General features: G+C 44.0%; 1 protein-coding gene across 5 annotated transcripts in view; it reads right to left on the bottom strand.

Moving 5' to 3' along the window:
- Positions 1-19,876, bottom strand: part of KIF6 (kinesin family member 6) — a 421,087-nt gene that overhangs the window by 253,125 nt on the left and 148,086 nt on the right. For 4 of the 5 annotated variants that reach the window (XR_016442273.1, XM_090046752.1, XM_090046742.1 and 1 more), the window contains 2 exons: positions 8,455-8,598; positions 5,765-5,851 (listed from right to left, as the gene is read on the bottom strand). Coding sequence is in view for 4 of the 5 variants with exons in the window: in XM_090046752.1 (XP_089902878.1) it covers positions 5,765-5,851; positions 8,455-8,598 (231 nt within the window). In the remaining variant the exon portion in view is untranslated. The remainder of the gene's footprint in view (positions 1-5,764; positions 5,852-8,454; positions 8,599-19,876) is intronic. The other variant, XM_090046733.1, reaches the window with a different exon arrangement.

Here is a 19,876-nt window from a genome sequence, read left to right on the forward strand (position 1 = left end):
AAGTACAGAGATGGCAAACTATTACAGAATAAGAAAGTATTGAAGAAGATAAAATGTGTAACGATCAATAGATGACGGTTTCCATATCAAAAGTTAACCAGAAAAAAAACACCTGTCATGAGTAGCATGAGACATATTTTGCAGAAACTGCAGAAAGTAGATTGCACCAGGAAAGTGATAATCTGATGGCAACGTATCAGAGTGCCACTTAAAATTCCCAAGATGTAACCTGCAAAGGTTTTCAAAGAAAAATTCAAGAACGTAAAAACACTCCAATGTGCACAGCTGTGTGTGGCAGATGGACATCTACTAAATGAGCTTTATGAATTGAACACCACCTCTATATGTAGCAAATGGTTTGATTAAAACAACAAATCTGTACTGGCAGCATAAAAATAATATGTTATATAAAATAAATCACACTGTAAGGAATAGAATCCTAAGAATGTGGGGAGGTTCTACACTGATACTGACAAATATAAATGATTTTAGCAGAAGGAGATAGACTACATAATATGACAGATACTGGATTAAAAATCCAACAAGTTCTAGTGTTGATTGCCTAGAATGCAACTGTTCATTATGTCTAAGGCTACAAATTTTGACACAGTGGACATGTCTACATGAGACATTTACTGCGGAGTTGACTAATTAGCTCCACAGTAAACATTTCACATCTACATATGCACTCCTATTAGGTTGGAGCAAACTAATTAACTCTGTAGCAGCATAGCACTTGTAAATACAAGTACTTTTAAATACAAGTACTATCCTGCTGTGTACAAGTACTTGTATTAACAAGTGCTACCCTGCTGTGGAGTTTTTTATTCTACAGCAGTGCACTGTGACAGCTGTGCCTCCTCGGGGCCATCTATTAGTGGTCCCGCAATACCGATCAAGGGCCAACCACCCACCTTCTCGTCTGCCACGCCTTGTTGTTATTCGCTTGATTGAAAGATCTTAATCAAATGGGAGGCTGCCTATTTTCTGTCTCGGTGCCTGAGGCACTGTCTGCAGCTCCTTTCCTCCCCTCACACTGCAGCCCAAGCCTCGCAGATGTATCTGGTGTCGTTCAGGTCTGTCCTATTCTCTGTGCTGCACGGACGCTCTCTGGCTTATCCCTCTGCCTGCACCCTCTAGCTCGTCTCACAGCCCGCACCCCTACTAGCGCCCTCTAGTCTGTCCCGCACTGCCCATTTCACGGCTTTTCGCCCATGCCAGCTCTGGGCTCCTTGTTGCCCCTTTTAATTGGGGCTTCTCCCTGCCCCCTAACTCTGGGCTGGGGCCAACACACCCCAAACAATGCTGTGCCCTCTCTGGGGCCAGGAACCCCCACTCTATTGTGGAGTCCCTATGAGGCCTCCTCCAACCCCTAATAGCCTCTCCTGGTCCTCCGGTCAAAAGGATAAACACAAGAATACAAAGCCCTCAGGCTACAACATAAAAGCTAGAATGTCCTGGTCAAAAATAAGAATCCATCCCTACCAGAGACAGCGAGCACACCAACCCCCATCAGATTTGACCAAGGGATGTTCCCACCATCAGAGTTCTCCCCTTTGTGCTGGCAGAGTTCCTCCTCCCTCAGCTGCCGGAGGGAAACTGCCCTCCTGGCCTCCTGCCTGGGCTTAAGAAGGGCTAAGCCCTGCCCCTTCCTGTCTCTATGTTTCCCTGGTTGCCCTGGCAACCAGCACCTGCACAGTCCTGGTGATTGGCAGCTGAGCTTCCCCCTTTCCGCCACTAGGGGTCTCTCCCGAGCCGTTTCTGCTCTCTGTCGCAGAGCACCTGAGAGCTCTGTGACAGCACATATAGACACTCCCCAGGCTGACTGGGGTGCAGGATGCTTTAGTGCAGGGGGCTGCCTGCCAGCTAGCCCCACACTGAAGCACCGTTGTGCCCCAGCCAGCCCCTCCACAGCACATTAACCCAGGGGGAGCAGCTGGGGCTGTTCCAACCTGGCTCAATGTGCTGTGCTCCCAGGCGCACATTCAAACAGCACACCCAGAAGAGCAATAAACTCTGGAGTTTATTGCATTGCATTAATTGCTTGTGTAGATGTCCCCAGTAATTCCTAGTAAATTTCATAAGAAAGGTTCAGAAAAAAATACATGTAAAGGTTACCAATGTACACAATTTTCAAAACACCACCAATCCTAAGAAATATAATTAAAATAACTGACTGTGGAAAAGTTTAGCTCTTACTTTACTTAACAGAATAGAGGTGGTTGCAGTTAGCATTTCCCTTGATTCTGAAAAATGTTGCACATAGAGGGCGCATCTACAGGAGACATGACTGCACAGTGCGCATTTATTTAGTATTTGTATAAACAAGAACTAAATAAATGCACAGTAACCACTGCACAGCAGTGTCTCATGTAGATGCACCTACTATGTACTACTGGAATTACTGTGCAGTAGTGCTGGCAAATACCTTTTAAATGACACTATTGAGCAGTAATCTAATACTCCTGTGCAATAGTGTCTCAGCACAGTTTCTGCCACGCAATGCTACTGTGCAGTTGTATCAGGCTATTGAGCAGTCAGTGTCTTCTGTAGATATACCCAGTGAGGTTGTTATTCTTGATTCCATCTGTCATCTTGTAAGATATATTTTTAGGATGAAAATGATCTTTCACACTCTGGAGTGCAAATGGGTACCAATACATTTCTCAGAGCACTAAGAGTCAGCGCTGGAAGGCTCTTTTAATTCACACCCAGCTCCAACAACGTTTAAGCACTTTTGTATCACAGTCTCCACTGATGAAGCCAAGCCACCAAATTTGATTTCTGCCAATGCACTGCTTTCAAATTTGGGAATTACCAGTAGCTATGAGGTCAAGAAGTTAGGCTGGTTTGGGATCAAATAGTGGGTACAAGCTGCAAAAACTGGCAGCCAGCTGGCAAAATTACACAGCACCATTTTATATAGGTTTTGATTTTTCTACTGCTTTTGGTAAGTGATTTCATAGCTAACACATTTGTCCTTTGACTGACCTTAAGATTTCACCTAGCTGACAAGCCCAGCCAAATCACTTTCCATTTATGTATTCTGATTTCTGTTTTTTCATAAGCAGTGAGAGTTGACATACTTTCAGGACAAATGCTTCTATTGCTGTCTATGTCTATGTAATTCTGCTGAGCCACATCTTCAGCTGCTGAAATACAGTTGTGTTCACTGTAGTCACTACTGCTGTGGATTTACCATGAGATCATTTTTTGTTAGAAGTGTGGATCATTAACAAAAAGTGACATTAAATAACTATGGAATCCGAATCACAGAACCCAGGGCTTAAGTGGGATTTTAATTATTGTGAAATCTGCTGTAAGGGCATCAACAGTACTCAGCTACTAAAGCAAGTTTTTTAATTGTGCTGGGGACTATTTTTTGTTAGAAGTGTGGAGAAACCAAATACAGGAGCAAGCTCTTCTTGATTTGTTGCTTACTAAAATGGAGGGATTTTTTGAGAAACTAGACATGAAAGGTAACTTAGATGATGGTAATCATGAAATGGTAGAGCCCATAATACTAAAAAAGAATGGTTAACAGTAGAATAAAAGTACTGTAATTCAGCAAAGCAAACTTAAACAAACTTGAAGCCAACAGGGAGGATCCCAGGGAATGCAGGTTTAAGGGAAAAAGGAATCTGCGCTGTTCCTTAAAGAGTCAATATTAGGGGTGCAGGAGCATGCTATCCCAATAAGATGAAAAAATAGGAAACACAGCAAGGGACCAGCTAACTAGTCAACTCTTTAATAACTTGACACTTAAAATGTAGTCCTATAAAAAGTGGAAATTTTGGATATAATTATGCTGTTTGTAATTATGGATGATTATAGGACTATAGGAAGAGCATGCAGGGACAAAATCAGGATGGCCAAAACATAAATTCAGATATTGCAAGCAAGGGACATAAGCGGGGGGGCGGAGGGGGGGAGGAAGGGAAGGCAAGGGAAATATTCTCTAAAATAGGTCAGAAGTGAGAGGAAGACATGGAGAGTATAGCTCCTTTACTGAATAGGCAAGAGACATTAATATATGGTGCAGAGTTTAATGCCATCTTTACTTCAATGTTCACAACAAGGGACAAGTATCAGATGCCAAGTGTGGTTGGAAACAAGTAGTAGTCTACTTGAGAAGGCTAGATGAGAATCAGCCTAGAAAAAGGAAAGCACAGGTTCAAATTTACTTAGGCAAGATGAATGTTTTCAAATCAGCAGGGCCGGATGAGATTTATCCTCAAGTATTCAAGAAACTGGGTGAAGTAATTGCAGAGGCACTGGTTGTTTTTTCAGAGAACACATACAAGTCAGATGTTGTTCCATAAGACTAGAAAGGGGCAAATATAATGTTTACCTTTAAAAAAGGAAAAAAGCAGGACCCAGAAAATTACCGTCTAACTTCAATATCTGGATATGTCAAGAACAAGTTGTACTTAACCAACTTGATTTCCTTCTGTGACAAGTGATAGATCTTGAGGTCATGGGGAGGTTAGTGGGTATAAAATACATTGATTTTAGTAAGGCTTGTGATACTCTCATTAGTAAGCTAAGGAAATATGGTTTAGATGAGTTTATTGTAAAGTGAGTGTGATGAAAGAATTTGATTTAGTCTCAAGAAAATATAGAGAAAATATAACTAAAGATAGATTTGATGACAGGCTTCAATTACAAAATTGGTTGCTATAAAGGTGGTGCTGATCAACTGGTCTTTGTGTTCACGGGCAACAAAATGAGAAATAATAATAATTTCTGAATGGTATTGAAGATTCCACTTATACTGTATATAAAGCAGGGTACGTCTTCATGGTTAGCAACTCAGTCACTTCTTAATTCATAAAATGTGATGTCTATACTACAGTCATCCTACTAATCATACTACAGCAATGATTACCACTCATATAGAGATGTCTGAGCTAGCTTTAAACTAGCTAGTTCGGGTCCAATTAGCAGTGTAGTTGCAGTAGCACAGAGCTCACCATAGGTTTCAAAAAATGACCAATAAGCTAAGTAAATAGTAAGTTAGCCTGCAATGAGCTCCCTGCTACTGCAGCTGTACTAAAGCAGTACCCAACCTAACTATTTTAAAGCTAGCTCAAAGCAATAAATGCTATGTGACTACAATATGAAATTCCACAGAACAGGGAGACAGCAAATTTTCCCGTGTTATGGACTATTTCTTTATAAAGACTGTCTGCTGGACCGTATGACCTCTCATTACAACTGAATGGACTATCTTCCATCCTGGAGCTTGATTCTGCTCCCACTTAGTTTAATGGAACAAGATCAAGTCACATATCCTCCTCACAAAGTATGTATCCCTATGGTAAGGGACGAAATTACTGACATGGAAAAGTAACATTTGGAAAAGAGTTAATTTAGTTTTAATATTCCTAATGCAATGATGCAAGTGTAAAATTAAAAAAAATGAGAAGAGGGTATCTCTGTAGATGACTAACAAGAGCACTGAACACAATGTGTTCTCTGTGAGAAAAGCTTGGGAACCTTTGACTTATAATATAAAGAAAAACAGTTATGAAAAATTACAGTTCTTTTTAAATGACTAAGGATTTCCCATGGCATTATGAGTTTTATAAAGGTCATGTTATTATTACCATAATTATCCCCAGAAGTCCAAATTAAAAAACCCTGCAATTTTACAGAAAATATCAGGACTTGAATCAAACACCATTTAACACAGATTATTCATTACAAAATCTGCAACAATAACTGTACTTTGTTAGTAAGAAACAACCAAAAACACTTTTACCAGTCTTGGGTCAATTTCTTCATTAAGAACTGCTTCATTCTTAATAAGGGCAACTCGCTGTGCAAATCTACAGGTTGATATTGATTCCTGGAAGGGAAAACAATATGAATCATTTAGCCTGCAGTGACATGAAGTGTTTAGCACTCAGTTGTGAATTTAGCAAACTTTTTAAAGAAGTATTTTTTCCTATTATATTTTATAGCATCAACTAGATACCCCAGGTTTTCACAAAATTTAAAACTGAAATATTCAAGGCAAATGATCTATTAACAAAGTAATGAAACTGCCATATAAAACTCTCAAAACAAAAACATGCATCAAACCATAAAATCACCTGACAGCCAGGTTCTTCTCTCTCTTGTACTCTTGATGACCCTGTAGCTGGCAACAAGAAGAATGAAGGAGGAAGGCATTTAACTCAAATGCAGAGATCAAATGCCAGACCCAGGGGAGGAAGAGAGTAGGCTGTGAATCTAGTTAAATGGCAGGGTGGGCAAGAAGACTGGGAGCTGGAGGGGATGGAGCGGAAGTTGCAACTTTTGGGTAAGAAGGCTGGGACATGGTAAGGGAAAAAGAGGTATGAACTAGGAGCATGTTAGTATGGAGTAGAACAATAAGCTTGGATGATAATCTGAGAACATGGAAATTCTGGCAGTGGTTCAGTAAAAAGACTGGTTCAGCAAAAAAGACATAGGGATAAAGAGCTAAGGGTGGCAAGAACACAGGGTTTGAACTGGGACTACCTGGAGGGCTAGGCAGAAAGGGTCAAGCCTGGTTGGGGAATAGGCACAAGTGTTTCTGCGTATAAATGCACACTCCCTTCCAGGGCATGGCATGAAACTAAAGATCTCTCGGTCACATCATTCCCCTGCTGTCAGTAGGTATAAACGAAACCTACAGGAAAGTATGTTCTTCACTCTACTATAATGCTGATCCACATAAGGCATCAAAAGCAACTGCTGCCACCAGTTCAGTGCCAAAGGTTTAAGTGGTAGATGTAAAAATCCCAATCTTGTTAATTAACCATGTCAGTGTGAATGGGATGCCACATACCACCCTAAGGGCATGTCTACACGTTGCCCTATGGCGATGAAGCAACACGCTATGTCACTGTATGGCTACGCTATGATGATGTAGCAATCACATAGGTCTACACATGATAGCCAGCTACGTCACTGTAGCAGCTCACTCCCCTGGTATAGTGCACCGCTATAGCAACATAGCGGTGAAAACTACCCACGTGCTGTGCGTGCGGCATACTAACTGCCCATACTGTGCCATGCTTTACCAAAAGGAAGCACTAACGCACAGCACCATAGCAACATCGCCATACGGCAACATGTAGACATGCCCTAAAAAAATAATATTAAGGTTGCACAGTCAAGCACTCAAAAGATAGGCTATGCCAGAGCTAAGGTTGCCTGTGCAATTCTAATTCACCTCTCTTGTGAGAAAGCAGTTATACATGATAACAGTATTTTTTTCACATGAACCTTCTTATTAAGCACAAAGGATAATGATTATTGATTGAGTCAATACTTTGTTTTATTCTCAATGTTTAATGTCTGGTCCTCATAGACTGCATGTTATTTAAATTCTATTCTAGGAAAAATGATTATTTTTCAGATTGGTTTTTCTATGGTGCTCATCAAAAGCTTCATAAACATAAATTAATTTGTTTTCAAACATCACTTTGAAAGGAGGGGTGGTATTGACCCCATTTTCTAGAATGGAAATGAAACTCCAAAAAAGTAAGGTAAAAAATATCCATTAATTTTGGGTGCTTGACCTGGGGTAACCTGGACATGCTTTTTTTCAGATTACTTAACATTACAATAGCATTTTCTGTAAAGTGAAATCTCTTAACTAGCTTAGTTCTTTCCACTATACTTCAGAGAATAATCTAAATGTCTATTCATTTTAGAATGTTTTGATGTTATGGAAGGTTATGGGTTCGCTATGAAACGTCTAGAATATATTTGCTGCTAAACTAAATAAAAACTACTGTACACAAGGACGGGAAACTTGGTGAAGGCTGCTAAAAAACCCAATCCACAGAAAGGCCAAAAAATACAACCTTCCAAAACAAAAACACCCCAGCCAAAAAACCCTCAGTTCTCCTCAATACCAAATGGATAAACTCCTTGCTCCACTGAAGTCTATGGGAGTGGAGTTTTGCCATAGATTTAAGTACAGTCAGGGTTGCAGTCCCTTATCAACACGTTGCTGGGAAAATTTCTGGCCAATTTCTACTCAGAACTCACATGATACTTCATCATGAAGAATTTGGTTTTAAAATTTTGAATGTTCTTATGTTCATCATTAGAAATGTCTGCTTAATCTGTTTTTCTCCTCATTTGACCTTATTTAAGGAATAGCACCATTCATAATGGATATGTTAGAGCTAGCTGATGGACAAGATATGCATGCACATAATTAATCAGGATTTAACTCTGACACACAAAATCAGTGACTGGACCAAAGGTGATGATAGTTAACAATCATACTATAATTTTCGTTAACAGGGCTGCATTCCAGAGACATTCTAGAGTCAATAGCAAGAAATATTTTTAAAGGGACAGTGTATCATTGATGACAGCCTACATATGTGCAATATAAACCATAACAAAGTCAGGGGGGCTTTTACAAGTGAAAACAGAGTACTTTGTTAATTGAAATGGATAACATACATCTATGTTTCTCTTGTCTAAAGAGAGTGTTGCAATCATGGTGGTCATGCAGTTCCCTCCCAGGCTGTCTCTTAGCACCGAAGTCATCATAGAATTCCTGTAGGGAATATGGGATCGATGTTTCTCAGCAAGGGCAATTATCACCTAAAAACAGTAGCAATGCACAGACTTAAATCTGCACATAACAATTTGCATAGAATGAGAAAAAACTCTAGCATACAACCTAAATCCCTGAGCAGCAAAGACTTATATTTGTGCTTACCTTTAAATCTATTGATTTCAAATTAATTATTTACATGCTTAGAAATTAGACATACATATATGATTTTGCAGGATCAGGGTCAAAGACACTATATAAAAGTGGGTTTTGTCATGCTTTAGCTTTGTTTTGCAATTTCTCAGCAAAAAGGAAATGGACAGATAATAAATTTTCACTAACATACAAGCTACCGTATATGAAGACTTAAATTAAATTAATAGGGGTATTTCCTCTCATATACTGTTGAAGAAAAATGTAGACATTACATTAAAAGCTTTCTTTACATAAACGAACTTATTTTCAAAAAAACATATTCTCAAGTTGTGTTGTTCTCCTTCAGATGCTTGCTCTTTTACTTTCTATGGAATCTCTTGAAAACTGTACATGTAAAAATATTTTAAAGCTACACACTGGGCGTGTCTACACATGCAAATAAACGTGACTAAATTTAATGGACATTAAGCTAATGCACATTAAGTCATTTTTGGCAGGTGTCTACAAATGCGGAGACTTAGGACTAAACTTAGTGCACTTGGCACTAAACAGTGGTGACACACAGGGGGTGCACGGGGGTGCACATGCACCCCCTGAGAGTGCTGGTGCACCCCCTGACAGCAAGCACTCCCCACTTATGCAATGGACAGTGGGGGCAGGCGGGAGCACCGGTGCCCCCCAAGAGCGCCTGTCAGGGAGTAGGGGTGCCAGGACCAGCACCACTGGCACTTCTGGGAGCAAACTGGCACTTCTGGGTGCCCCACTTGTGTTTCCTGTTCAGTGTGATTGGCTGCTGGGAGATGTGCCCCCCCCACCCCACCCCGACTCAGGAGGTACCAGCCAGCCATGGCACTAAAAGTTAGTCCCAAGTCCCTTCAGCCCTGCCATGTGTCCCTGTGGCCACTGGGGGAGCTCCAGCCTCCAGCACTTGGCAGCCATCTTGGAAGTCTGATCTCTAGCCAACAGGAGCAGCATGCTTCAGCTCCCTCCCTGCCCACCCTGCCTCCCCACACCACAGCTGCCCCTGCCCGTGCCCCACTTCTCCAACCTGGCCCCTACCAGCGATGGCCAGAGCCCTGCCCTGCTGCTGGCCATCTTGCTGGTCCTGCTGGCCCCAGCTGGATCCCCCACCACCCAGGCCCCAGTAGAGCCACATGACTGCCAGAGGGAGCCAGAGCACCAGCTGCAAGTGGCCCTGCCCAACCCCCTCCTGCACTCCCACTTCATCCTGCCTGCCCTGCCACCCACACCCCCCCTAACCTTTGACCACCCCCAGCACCACTCTCAGGACATGCACATGGGTGAAACAAAAAAAACTTTACTGCCTTCACAACCCCCACCACCATCCCTCTTCCCTCAACAAACAGTGCCCTTCCGCCACCCTTGCCAGCCACCAATAAAAAACCCACTTACAAGAGGCAAACTAGATACATGAGGCAAACTATATAAATATTGAAAACTATTTACAATATTTTGGCTGTTCAAGCCCACATTGGAGGGACACGGAGGGGCCCTAGGGGGCAGCACCCTGGGGCAGGTGCTCAGCACCCCAGCCCTTGGATGTTCCCCCACAGGTCTGGGGACCATGACAACCCCAGTGTGTAGTGGCTTCATGCAGGGCCAGGTCTTCAGCTGTGTGGTGAAGAGGGGAATGGATGGGGCCAGGCCCAGGTGGGTGGCAGCAGATCTAGCAGGGAAGCTGGGTCAGGGAGGAGGTGCCCTAGGATCTCCTCCCAGAGCCAGGCAGGGGCCTGCTGTGGGGCAGCAGGCAGGACCATGGGGACCTGCAGGGCCATGGGCAGGAGCTGGGCAGTGGAGGACATGTTTGTGGCTGCCAGGGACAGGAGGGTCTCCATGGCCTGGCGGTCAGCATCCCCTGCTGATGGAGCTGTCCAAGTGCTCCTACTCCAGGGGTTCCATCCAGCCCCAGTGGTCCTGCAGCACCTGGTCCCGTGCCTCCACCCAGGCAACATTCTTCACCCACCAGGCCTGCTCCCATGCCTCCCACTCCTCTACTACCACCACCAGCCACTGGAGTAGCAAGATCCAGTCCCTGGTGTGTTGATGATACAGCCAGCATATGTAGAACCACTCCAGTGGTGGGAGTCGGTGACCCTAAGGCAGCATCTTCACTGAGGATGGTGGGTTCTCCCCCATGTCCAGATATTGGCCCTGCAGAGGCAAGAGGCAGAAGCCTTTTTTGTGAGCATTTGCAACATTTCAGAGATAAGATGCTCTTCAACAGGGGATGGCCTCAAATAGGGGGTCGGCTATGCCATGGTAAGTTGGCTAGGCAGGCCTGGGCCCCGGTAGCTGCCGACTGAGCCCCAAGCCCCGCCTTGCTTCCCTGGGGCAAGGGGCCTGTTAGGTGCTGTCTGCAGACCAGGCTGTTGGCAGCACCTATTGCCACAGCTCCAGACTCCGCTCCCTCCACTCTCTCCCTGCAAGCCACCCACTCTGCTGTGCTGCTGCCCAGCCCATGGTACCCGTACCTTGGTTTGTGGTGTGCAGGGCTCCTGGATAACTGGGGTGAGGGGCTGGTTGTGCCCCCATCCTCCCTGCAGGGGGGCCTCTCCAAGGAGGTGCCTCCAGACCAGCTCCCACCACACTGCCAGTGCACCCCAAGCATGCCCCTGATGCATGGGTCCCAGGCAGTGCATGGTGAGCTGTTTGTGCAGTTGGAGGGGTGCCTGAGCCACTATGCCCTGCTACTGCTGATTCTGCTGGTGCCCTGGGCACACCTCTGCTCCTGGTTCTGGACCCTGAGCTACAATGGTGCAGGGGGCAAGCCCGGGCTGCCCTGCAACCTCCACCACTGCCTGGAGGGCTACCTGTTACAGCACTACAAGCCCCTGTCCTCCCCCTCCTCCCTGCTGCTGAGGAGGACATGGCTGTCAGCATCGACGTATTTCTTGGTGTGTGAGAGGCCCATGCCCACCCAGCTGCAGGCCACAGGCTACTCAATAAAGTTCTGAACTGTGTCCTTCCTGTCTGCATGCTGTGGGGATGGGGGAACTCAGAGCCAGGGGACAGTGCATGGATCAAGCAGGGAGCCAGGGCAGGGGCGGGGGTGGGGACAGGGAGTGAGAGAGTCCTTTCCCAGTGCTGGACTTACCACACATGTGGGACTGGCAAGGCTGATGGCTCAGTGTGGGCCTCCCCACTGGAGACAGCATCTGGCTGTGCCCGCTGTCTACAACCTGAAGTACGTGAAGGGCTGGGGTCCGGCCAGGGCCCCCCACCACAAGGAAAATTTGGTGGTGCTGGTGGCTGGAGGTGGCGTGGCCAGCCACTCCTCATGCTGGGGTCTGGGGGCTGTGCTGAGGGCAAGAAAACCACTGGTCTAGGCTCCCTGAGATGCCAGTGGATGCAGCAACTGAGGAGGAGGATGGGGTGGGGTACTGAAGGTCCAAGGCATCAGGGCAGGGCAGAGGCTTCGCCAGATCACCCCTGCTGGTGGCACTCGGAGTGCAGCCTCTCTCCTGGGGCACCAAAATGTGGGTCATCTGCTGCATAAAGGCCATGAGGTTTGGGGAGAAACTAGACTGACAACTGAAGTCAATCACAGCCATCCACTGTGCCTGCAAGACGTTGATCTTTATGTGGCACTGCTGCAATGACTGAGAGTGCCCTTGCTCCTGTATTCCTCCTGACAGGGCCTTTTAAAGATGCATATTTGAGTACCTGCCCTGTGCAAACTGCCTTTGCACACTGGCATTGCCCCAGAGTGCCACGAAGTCATGCACCTCCTCCTGGGTCCAGCTGGGGGCCCTGGCAGCTGGCATGGGTGTGTGCATGCCACTGGAGCTGGGGCTCAACTGGGAGGAGCATAGTTGTCCTGCACCAGCTCCCTGGGCCCCCGTGGGGCTGTCCCTGCATTGCCAGCTCTAGACAGCTGCCAGCAGCACCCAGCACAGGGGCACATGTGGCAGAGGCACTTCACCACAGGACTTGTAAATACAGGGGACAACTGGAGGTGAACAGCAGCAGGGAACAGGTGCTGGTCCTGCTGGCAGAGACAGACAGGCAGCAGCCGTGGGGATCCCAGTTCTGGGCAAAGGGTGAAGCAAGCTGCAACCCTTTGTAACACTCATCTGTGGCCAAGCAGCAGCTCTGGAGGGGAGCACGCCAGGCAGAGACATCCTATAACATGCCCGGGGGGGCATACAGGGCCTGCACAGGATCAGCAGTCTTGTCCAGGATCCTGATGTGTGTACCCCAAGCCACAAAATGGTTTCTCGCTTTCATAGCCTGTAGCTAGAGGCTGCCAAAGTGCAGCCCAGCCCTTGGGGAGAAAAGGCAGCCAGCCAGGTGCCCTGGGGCTGGGCAGACCTGACAATAAAGTTAGTGTCAGGTCACATCTTCACGTGTCAATGCGTTTTAACTAATCGTGTCTAGATTTGCAGGTATCAAGTTTAGGCACGATTAGCCTAAATTCACCATTTTTAATGAGCATTAGCGTGTGCATATATAGATGAATGCCCTTAATACACATTAAATTAGGCTAATACACATTAATGCATCTCGTGTAGGCATGCCCACTATGTAATATATTGCTGGAAACATATAAGGCACAGTTCAGTTTAAATACAGATATGCTGGCCAAAAAGGCAATGATACATTTACCATTCTTCGTGACATTAAGGGATTTAATTTTAAAATAACAAACAAAGATTACCCATTGGGCTATAGTGGTATAAAGATTTTTACTGGTCTCAGTTTGGAAGAGTGCCATTGTCAAAAGTACCAAATGCATTAAAGATTTACGTGAGTTATTCCAAAAGACAAACACTTTATATCACTGAACACCATCACATATTTTGTTTGTACCACATGTTAAGGGAAAACTTATTTTAGAAATCTGACTGTGTTTTTGTCACTAGCTTCGATTACCTATTCCCATGAAGCCAATATTCCAACTATCACCAGTTTCATGGGAACAGCCTCAGAAGCAGAAATATTAGTATTAGTATTGTAAAGTAATATTTCTAAAAAAAGTATCCTTGATAGCTTTTCTAGAAGCAACAGAGTAATCTTCAGTATTACCTTACAACCTGGCAGAAGCAATCAAGTTACATCATTGTAATTATTTGTATAATAATACTTTCTCAAATCCTCATCCTATTATGCAGCATGTATGTGTGAATGTATACACACTGCACATCTATATAATATGTACACATAATACTATGCAGTAGAATATATACATACACATATAGATACATACACATACACACACACACACGTATGTATTATACATTCATATATAATATATACATACATGTTGCATAACAGAGCGAGAGTTTGAGACATTATTGTTATAGCAATGTGTGCACATACACATATGCACGCACACTTTAAGAGACAGTCTCTGCCACAAACAGACTGCAACCTAAAGAGGCAAGAAAGGAAAAGGGTAAAACAAAGGATGTGTCATTCCCATTTTCTAATGGGGGACTAAAATATGGGGAAATTAAATAGCTTGCTCAAGTTTACACACAGTCTATGGCAGAGATGAGAACAGAACCCAAATCTGACTACCAACCTAGTGCTCTAACCACGATATTCCTTCTTTAGCAAGGAATTACATGAATATATGCGAGTGTGCAGACTATTTGCAGATTCCTATATGAAGGAGGAACCCACTGTAGTAATGGAAAAAGCCACTGCTCGTGCAGGATTCTGGAAAAGCATCTAGTTTATGAGAAGGACACAGAAGATGATTAAGAATTTAGATCAAGAAAAATCCTCTGCCAGTGTGAATTGATGGAGGTCCAGATTACTGGCGCAGACTTTGGCCCTTGAAATCCAGTATTTTTTTTGAAGCCCATCAAGTTTAGAAGAACCTTTACATATTTTTAAAAATTGAGAATTTATCTTTACTAATGATTTAAAGCATCTTGTACTAGTCTTGGTGGGATGTTGAAATATCAGACCTTAAAATCATGATTTACAAATGAACAATAAGAATATTGATATCATTTTAGACATTTAAGGCATTTTAATTTTAAGATCTGTATTCATTACTTCGGAGTGTGTGTGCGCATGTGAACATGTGCACACACAAACACATTATAATACTATCATTAAAGAAATAAAATTAGAAAATTGTATGCAATATATTATTTATTAAACATTACATAAATATAGCATGTATTGGTATGCAGTCCTGAAAAGGTTTTATTGACAAAAGCTCAATGCCAACGCTAATGCCCAAGCTACAGTTCCCCAGCCCCAGTCCTCAGAAGCAGAGGCAACTTAAATGAGAGCAATGAGAGCAGGGATGTAGAGGGGCTCTCTCGTTTTTGCTTTCATGGGAGAGCTGCGTCTGTTTCTGGTGTCCCCGCTTACAGTTGCTTCACAGCTCTCCTGGCTTGTTCCAGGGCTAGTTCGAGCTGAGTGTTCACATTAGTCACAGCTCTTTATTTTCTGGTTTCATAGAGTGAGAGACCTGAATGAAATATGAGCCTGTAAAATGACATCATTAAAAGCAAGGGAACTCAGATTAAAGGGGAGAACACCGGCATATTTTTAGGAAGGTGACTTTTGGGAAGTGGAATTCAGGCCACTACTCTTAATATTTCGGCAGGTGGTGACATGAATGTTGTCCCTGTAGTTCTCAATGATAGTCAAACCTAGTGACTGTATCACTTGAAAGGATGCAGCATGAGACACTTGGATGCAACAGTAAAGGATTGCTAACCTTGCACCCTTTAAACAGTATTTTTATCATTTAAAAAAAATATTTTAATGGTAGCTTAATCGTGTGCTATATAATTATTCACTAATTCACTAGCTGCTGCCATGTGTTTCTCTCCCAACCCACGTGGCCCAAGCTGCCCATCCTCACACCTATGCCCTGCCCCACACCAGCCCTGCTGGTGCTCTGCACAAGCTCCCCACCAGCCCTGGCAGTGTCACCCACACCTCATTGCCCTGCTGTTGCCCACCCTGTTAGCTCTCCCTGCAGGCTTCCCTGCCAGCCCTGACAGCATGACCCACACCCAGCCCACAGGACTGCCCCCAGCCCTGCCAATGCCCCTCTTTCCCAACCCATAGCCCTTGCCCTTGCCCCATAGCCCTTACCCCACTCAGCTTTGCTAAAGGCGAACTCCAGTTGCCCTCCACCCCCAGACCCCCCACTTACCCCAGTGGCTCTGCAATCACATCAGCCAACTCCCTCAACACCCTCAGGTGCATCCTATCTGGCCCCCTGGTCTTGTACCTATCCAGCTTTCCTATGTAGTCCCTAACCTAGAGGCAAGCAATTATTTTGGGCAGAGGGCCACTTACCAAGTTTTGGCAAGCTGTCAAGGGCCACATGGGTAGCCCTGTCCCTTGACAGGTGCCCCACTCCCTGGTTGCCATCTTGGGACCAGAAGTCCTACCCCCTAACCCCTGACCTTTACCACCAGAGGTCCCTCCCCTTGGTCCTGGAAATACTCCTTTCAGCACGGGGTTTTGCCATCTCAGAACCAGAAAAATACCAAGTTATATTCTAAAAATCAAACATCTACAACATCCATTAATTTGATTTAAAAAAAATATTGTTGTCCTGATTTACATGCGTTTGTGTAGTGTACACAGAGATGATCACACAATAGCTTAAAATGAATTCTTATTCTTGTAAGCTGTGGAGGGTGGGGGAATAGGTATAGGTTTGTGGGGGGCTGTGCATGTGTGGGTATGTGGAGAGGGTGTAGTTGTGTGTGGGGGTGTTTGGTGGGGGTAGATAAGTGTGGGAGTGTGGGGGTGAGGTGAGGGAGCATGTGGGTGTGTGTGGTTATATGGGCTGTGAGTGGGTATGGGATTTGTGGGGGGAATGCATGTGGAGGGAGGGTGGCTGGGGCATGTAATGGGGTGTGGGTGTGGGGGTCTGCGTGTATGGCAGTGCAAGGGAGTGTGTGGGTGCATCTTTATAATGGGGTCTGCTTATGGGACCCACCTTATGAATACATGCATACACACTGTGCCTCCCTCACCACACACACACACACACACACACACACACACACACACACACACACACACACACACTGTATCTCTCTCCTTCCCTCACTGCTCTCTCCGTCTCCCTCTCCCCCTCCCTCATTGCATGGACACACACACATACACACACTCTCCCACTCTTGGTACTGGCACGGTCCTGTGCTCCCAGTGATGCAACCCGGGGCCATGCAGTGCTTGAGCAGGCATGCAGGGAAGCAGTGAAAACAGGGGCAGGCAGAGGCTTCTGGTTGTGAGGGCTGGGGTGGGAAGGGGCTGGTGGGGGTGAGGCCTGGCTGGCCTAACCTGTTCTTTCACCACTGAGGGATGCTCACCTCCTCCCCAAACTGTGCTGCCCAGTGCAATAGTCTGGGAGCTGACATTGCCTGTGAAGACTGAGGTGAAGGCATTGAACACTTCAGCCTTTTCTGAATCCTCTGTCACAAGGTTGCCTCCCCCATTCAGTAAGGGACCCACACTTTCCCTGATCCTCCTCTTGCTACGACATACTTATAGAAACCATTCTTGTTACCTTTCACATCCCTTGCTAGCTGCAACTCCAATTGCAGTTTGTCCTTCCTGACTTCATCCCTGCATGCTTGAGCATTACTCTTATATTCTTCCTTAGTTATTTGTCCAAGTTTCCACTTATAAGCTTTGGTTTTTTTATTTAATTTACTGAAGAGTTCCCTGCTAAGCCAAGGTGGTCTTCTGCCATACTTGCTAGTCTTCCTGTGCATCGAGATGGTTTGTTCCTGCACTCTCAGTAAGGCTTCTTTAAAGTACAATAGATCACTCCCATAGCAACTATTATCATTAATGCTGTGTGATCCAAGTCAGAATCTAACTTGCTTTCCCCAACTGCATCTAGTCTGTAGGCCAATAAGAGTAGTGAAAATAATAAGAATTATAATAATACTTTACCCTTTTAGAGCATCATTAATCTAAATTTCTCAAAATGCTTTATAAATATTAATATACAGTACCTCACAAATGATGCAAAATAGGTCTAAAGATTACATTATCTGTCAGAAAAATAAATGAGGGATTTTGAATATACAAATAAAGCAACTCATTTAACCTAGAAGGAGCTCATTTCTCACAGTCACTTACATAAGTATGACCATAATTTATAGGTCATTCTCTGCTTCAGTCCACATTTTAAATTTGACTTAATAAATGTATTCTCAATTTTAGTGCTATCTTCTGCTGAGCTTTGTCAATTTCAGAGGACTCTCACCAGTCCAACAGCAGACAGAAAGAAACATTCAAGGGTTATTTAAGCTCCAGCCCAAGCTACTCAAGGACCTAACAATGACTAAAAAGCACCTTAATAGCCCAGATGAGATGAAAACAGAATCTATTATGGATTAGCAATGTCCCTCAGTCTGCTAAAAGAGTGCACATTTTGTATGCATAGTCAATCATGTGTTAGTCCTTACTAAGGAGATTTTGGGATCTTAGATAGAAATTGAATTTTCTGAGTCACTGCTAAATCCATGTCTACCAGGTGCAGTGTATACAAATACTGTAAACCATTTCAATCAATATCATCAATAAAATCATTGAGGTTTTGCGTTCATAAAATGTTACTCCAATTCTTGGTTAGTTAACATCAACAGACTCAGTATTTGGTTCAACACACCTGGAAGCGGTTGAGCCCATCTTCTGCCCAATAGGCTAGTGAGCACCTGCCCAAGAAGTGAGAGCCCTGATTTCTAGATGATCCTTATCTTAACGGGATTCAATTTTCTGTTTTCCATATGGTACCCTAAGTCCTAGACTATGGGGTTAGCTGGATGGGCCTGTTCCTGCTCCTCTTGTACAAGTAAGCCTAATGGGCACTGAAGAGTGTAAGATTCATAGAGCTAGAAGGAGAACAAGCAAGAGTGAGTGCAATTCCATAGCTTAGTAGTTATGGCACTCATGAGGGTTGAGGGAAGGGACGAAAGCCCTAGGTTCCAGCTCCTGCTATCAGGATTATTTCTATTCTTTAAATTCATGATTGTCTAATATAGAACGTAGAAGCAGTCCAGGCATTATAACCTGAGCCATGTGTCCCCCCATTCTAAGGGGAGTGTCCTAACCATGTAGCCAAGTCATGTAGCCACACTCACTCTTCCTTGCTCTCTATATTACAGAATACAGTTCTCCTATAATAAAGTGAAAAAAATCTGAGTTTCACAGTGGGTCATACTTGTTCAATCTATACATGTCTTCATTCTTTTTTCCTTTTTATTTAACTGTACGTCAGCCTCATGAACCAAGATGTACCCCGTTACTGTGACACTTAAATGTTTTTAAGGCAACATTTGGAAAAAATGTAGTGTATTCACAAGCAGAACTCCAAAACTAACAAACTTCTGGCAAGAAGCACAGTATTTACTGAACTATGAAAGCAATTAAAAAATGAAAAGAACTTCAGTCCCCTAGCAGGTGTGAGGTCTTACATTTACCAAAAATCAAGCAGTTCGGGGAAAAAAAGCAAACTAAAATTACAAGATTCCAACTTATTAACTCAACAACAATGTATGTCTACAGTAACAGTAACGTATTGATGAGTATTGTGGAGACTTAGCAGAAATTCTGTATTGCCCAAAGTAGGGTAAAAGGTAACAAAGTCCATGGAGATCCATAACCATGCTATGTAAAAACATATAACCACTTCATTACATTATAAGCAAAAACTGAAGTTGAAAAAGTTAGTGCAAACATATGTTTAATGTCCCCCCCACCAAAAAAATTCCTATAATGAGAACATTTCAAGAGCCCTTGTAACTCACAGTTTGAGTAACACAGTAAATGAGATGTTAATAAAAGAAAAATTAGATGGCATGAAACAATGTACAGATTGAAGATAAGCCTGCTGGAACAATAGACCAAGAAAAGGAATTAGAAAGGTACCAGTTAAGTGTAAAAAAGTTTCACCATCAGGGATGTCATCACCTCCACAACCTGCTGAGACTCTGAGGACTTATTACTACATTTTTTTTCTGGTTCTGAAAGGTCCTGATCAGGTCAGGATAAAGAGTCAAATGTCAAAGCGAGGAAGTGATCAAAAGGTTATTACAACTCCACTCCCTAGTTTCCATCAATTTTTACATTTGTAGTTTGTAAATTTCCATCAACACCCAATGCCTACCTCTTTTCAGCATCTCTTTTAGCTTCAACATAATAAAGCTT

This window comes from Crocodylus siamensis, chromosome 1 (assembly GCF_052110815.1).
Source record: "Crocodylus siamensis isolate JL-2025a chromosome 1, ASM5211081v1, whole genome shotgun sequence".
Classification (NCBI taxonomy): domain Eukaryota; kingdom Metazoa; phylum Chordata; order Crocodylia; family Crocodylidae; genus Crocodylus; species Crocodylus siamensis.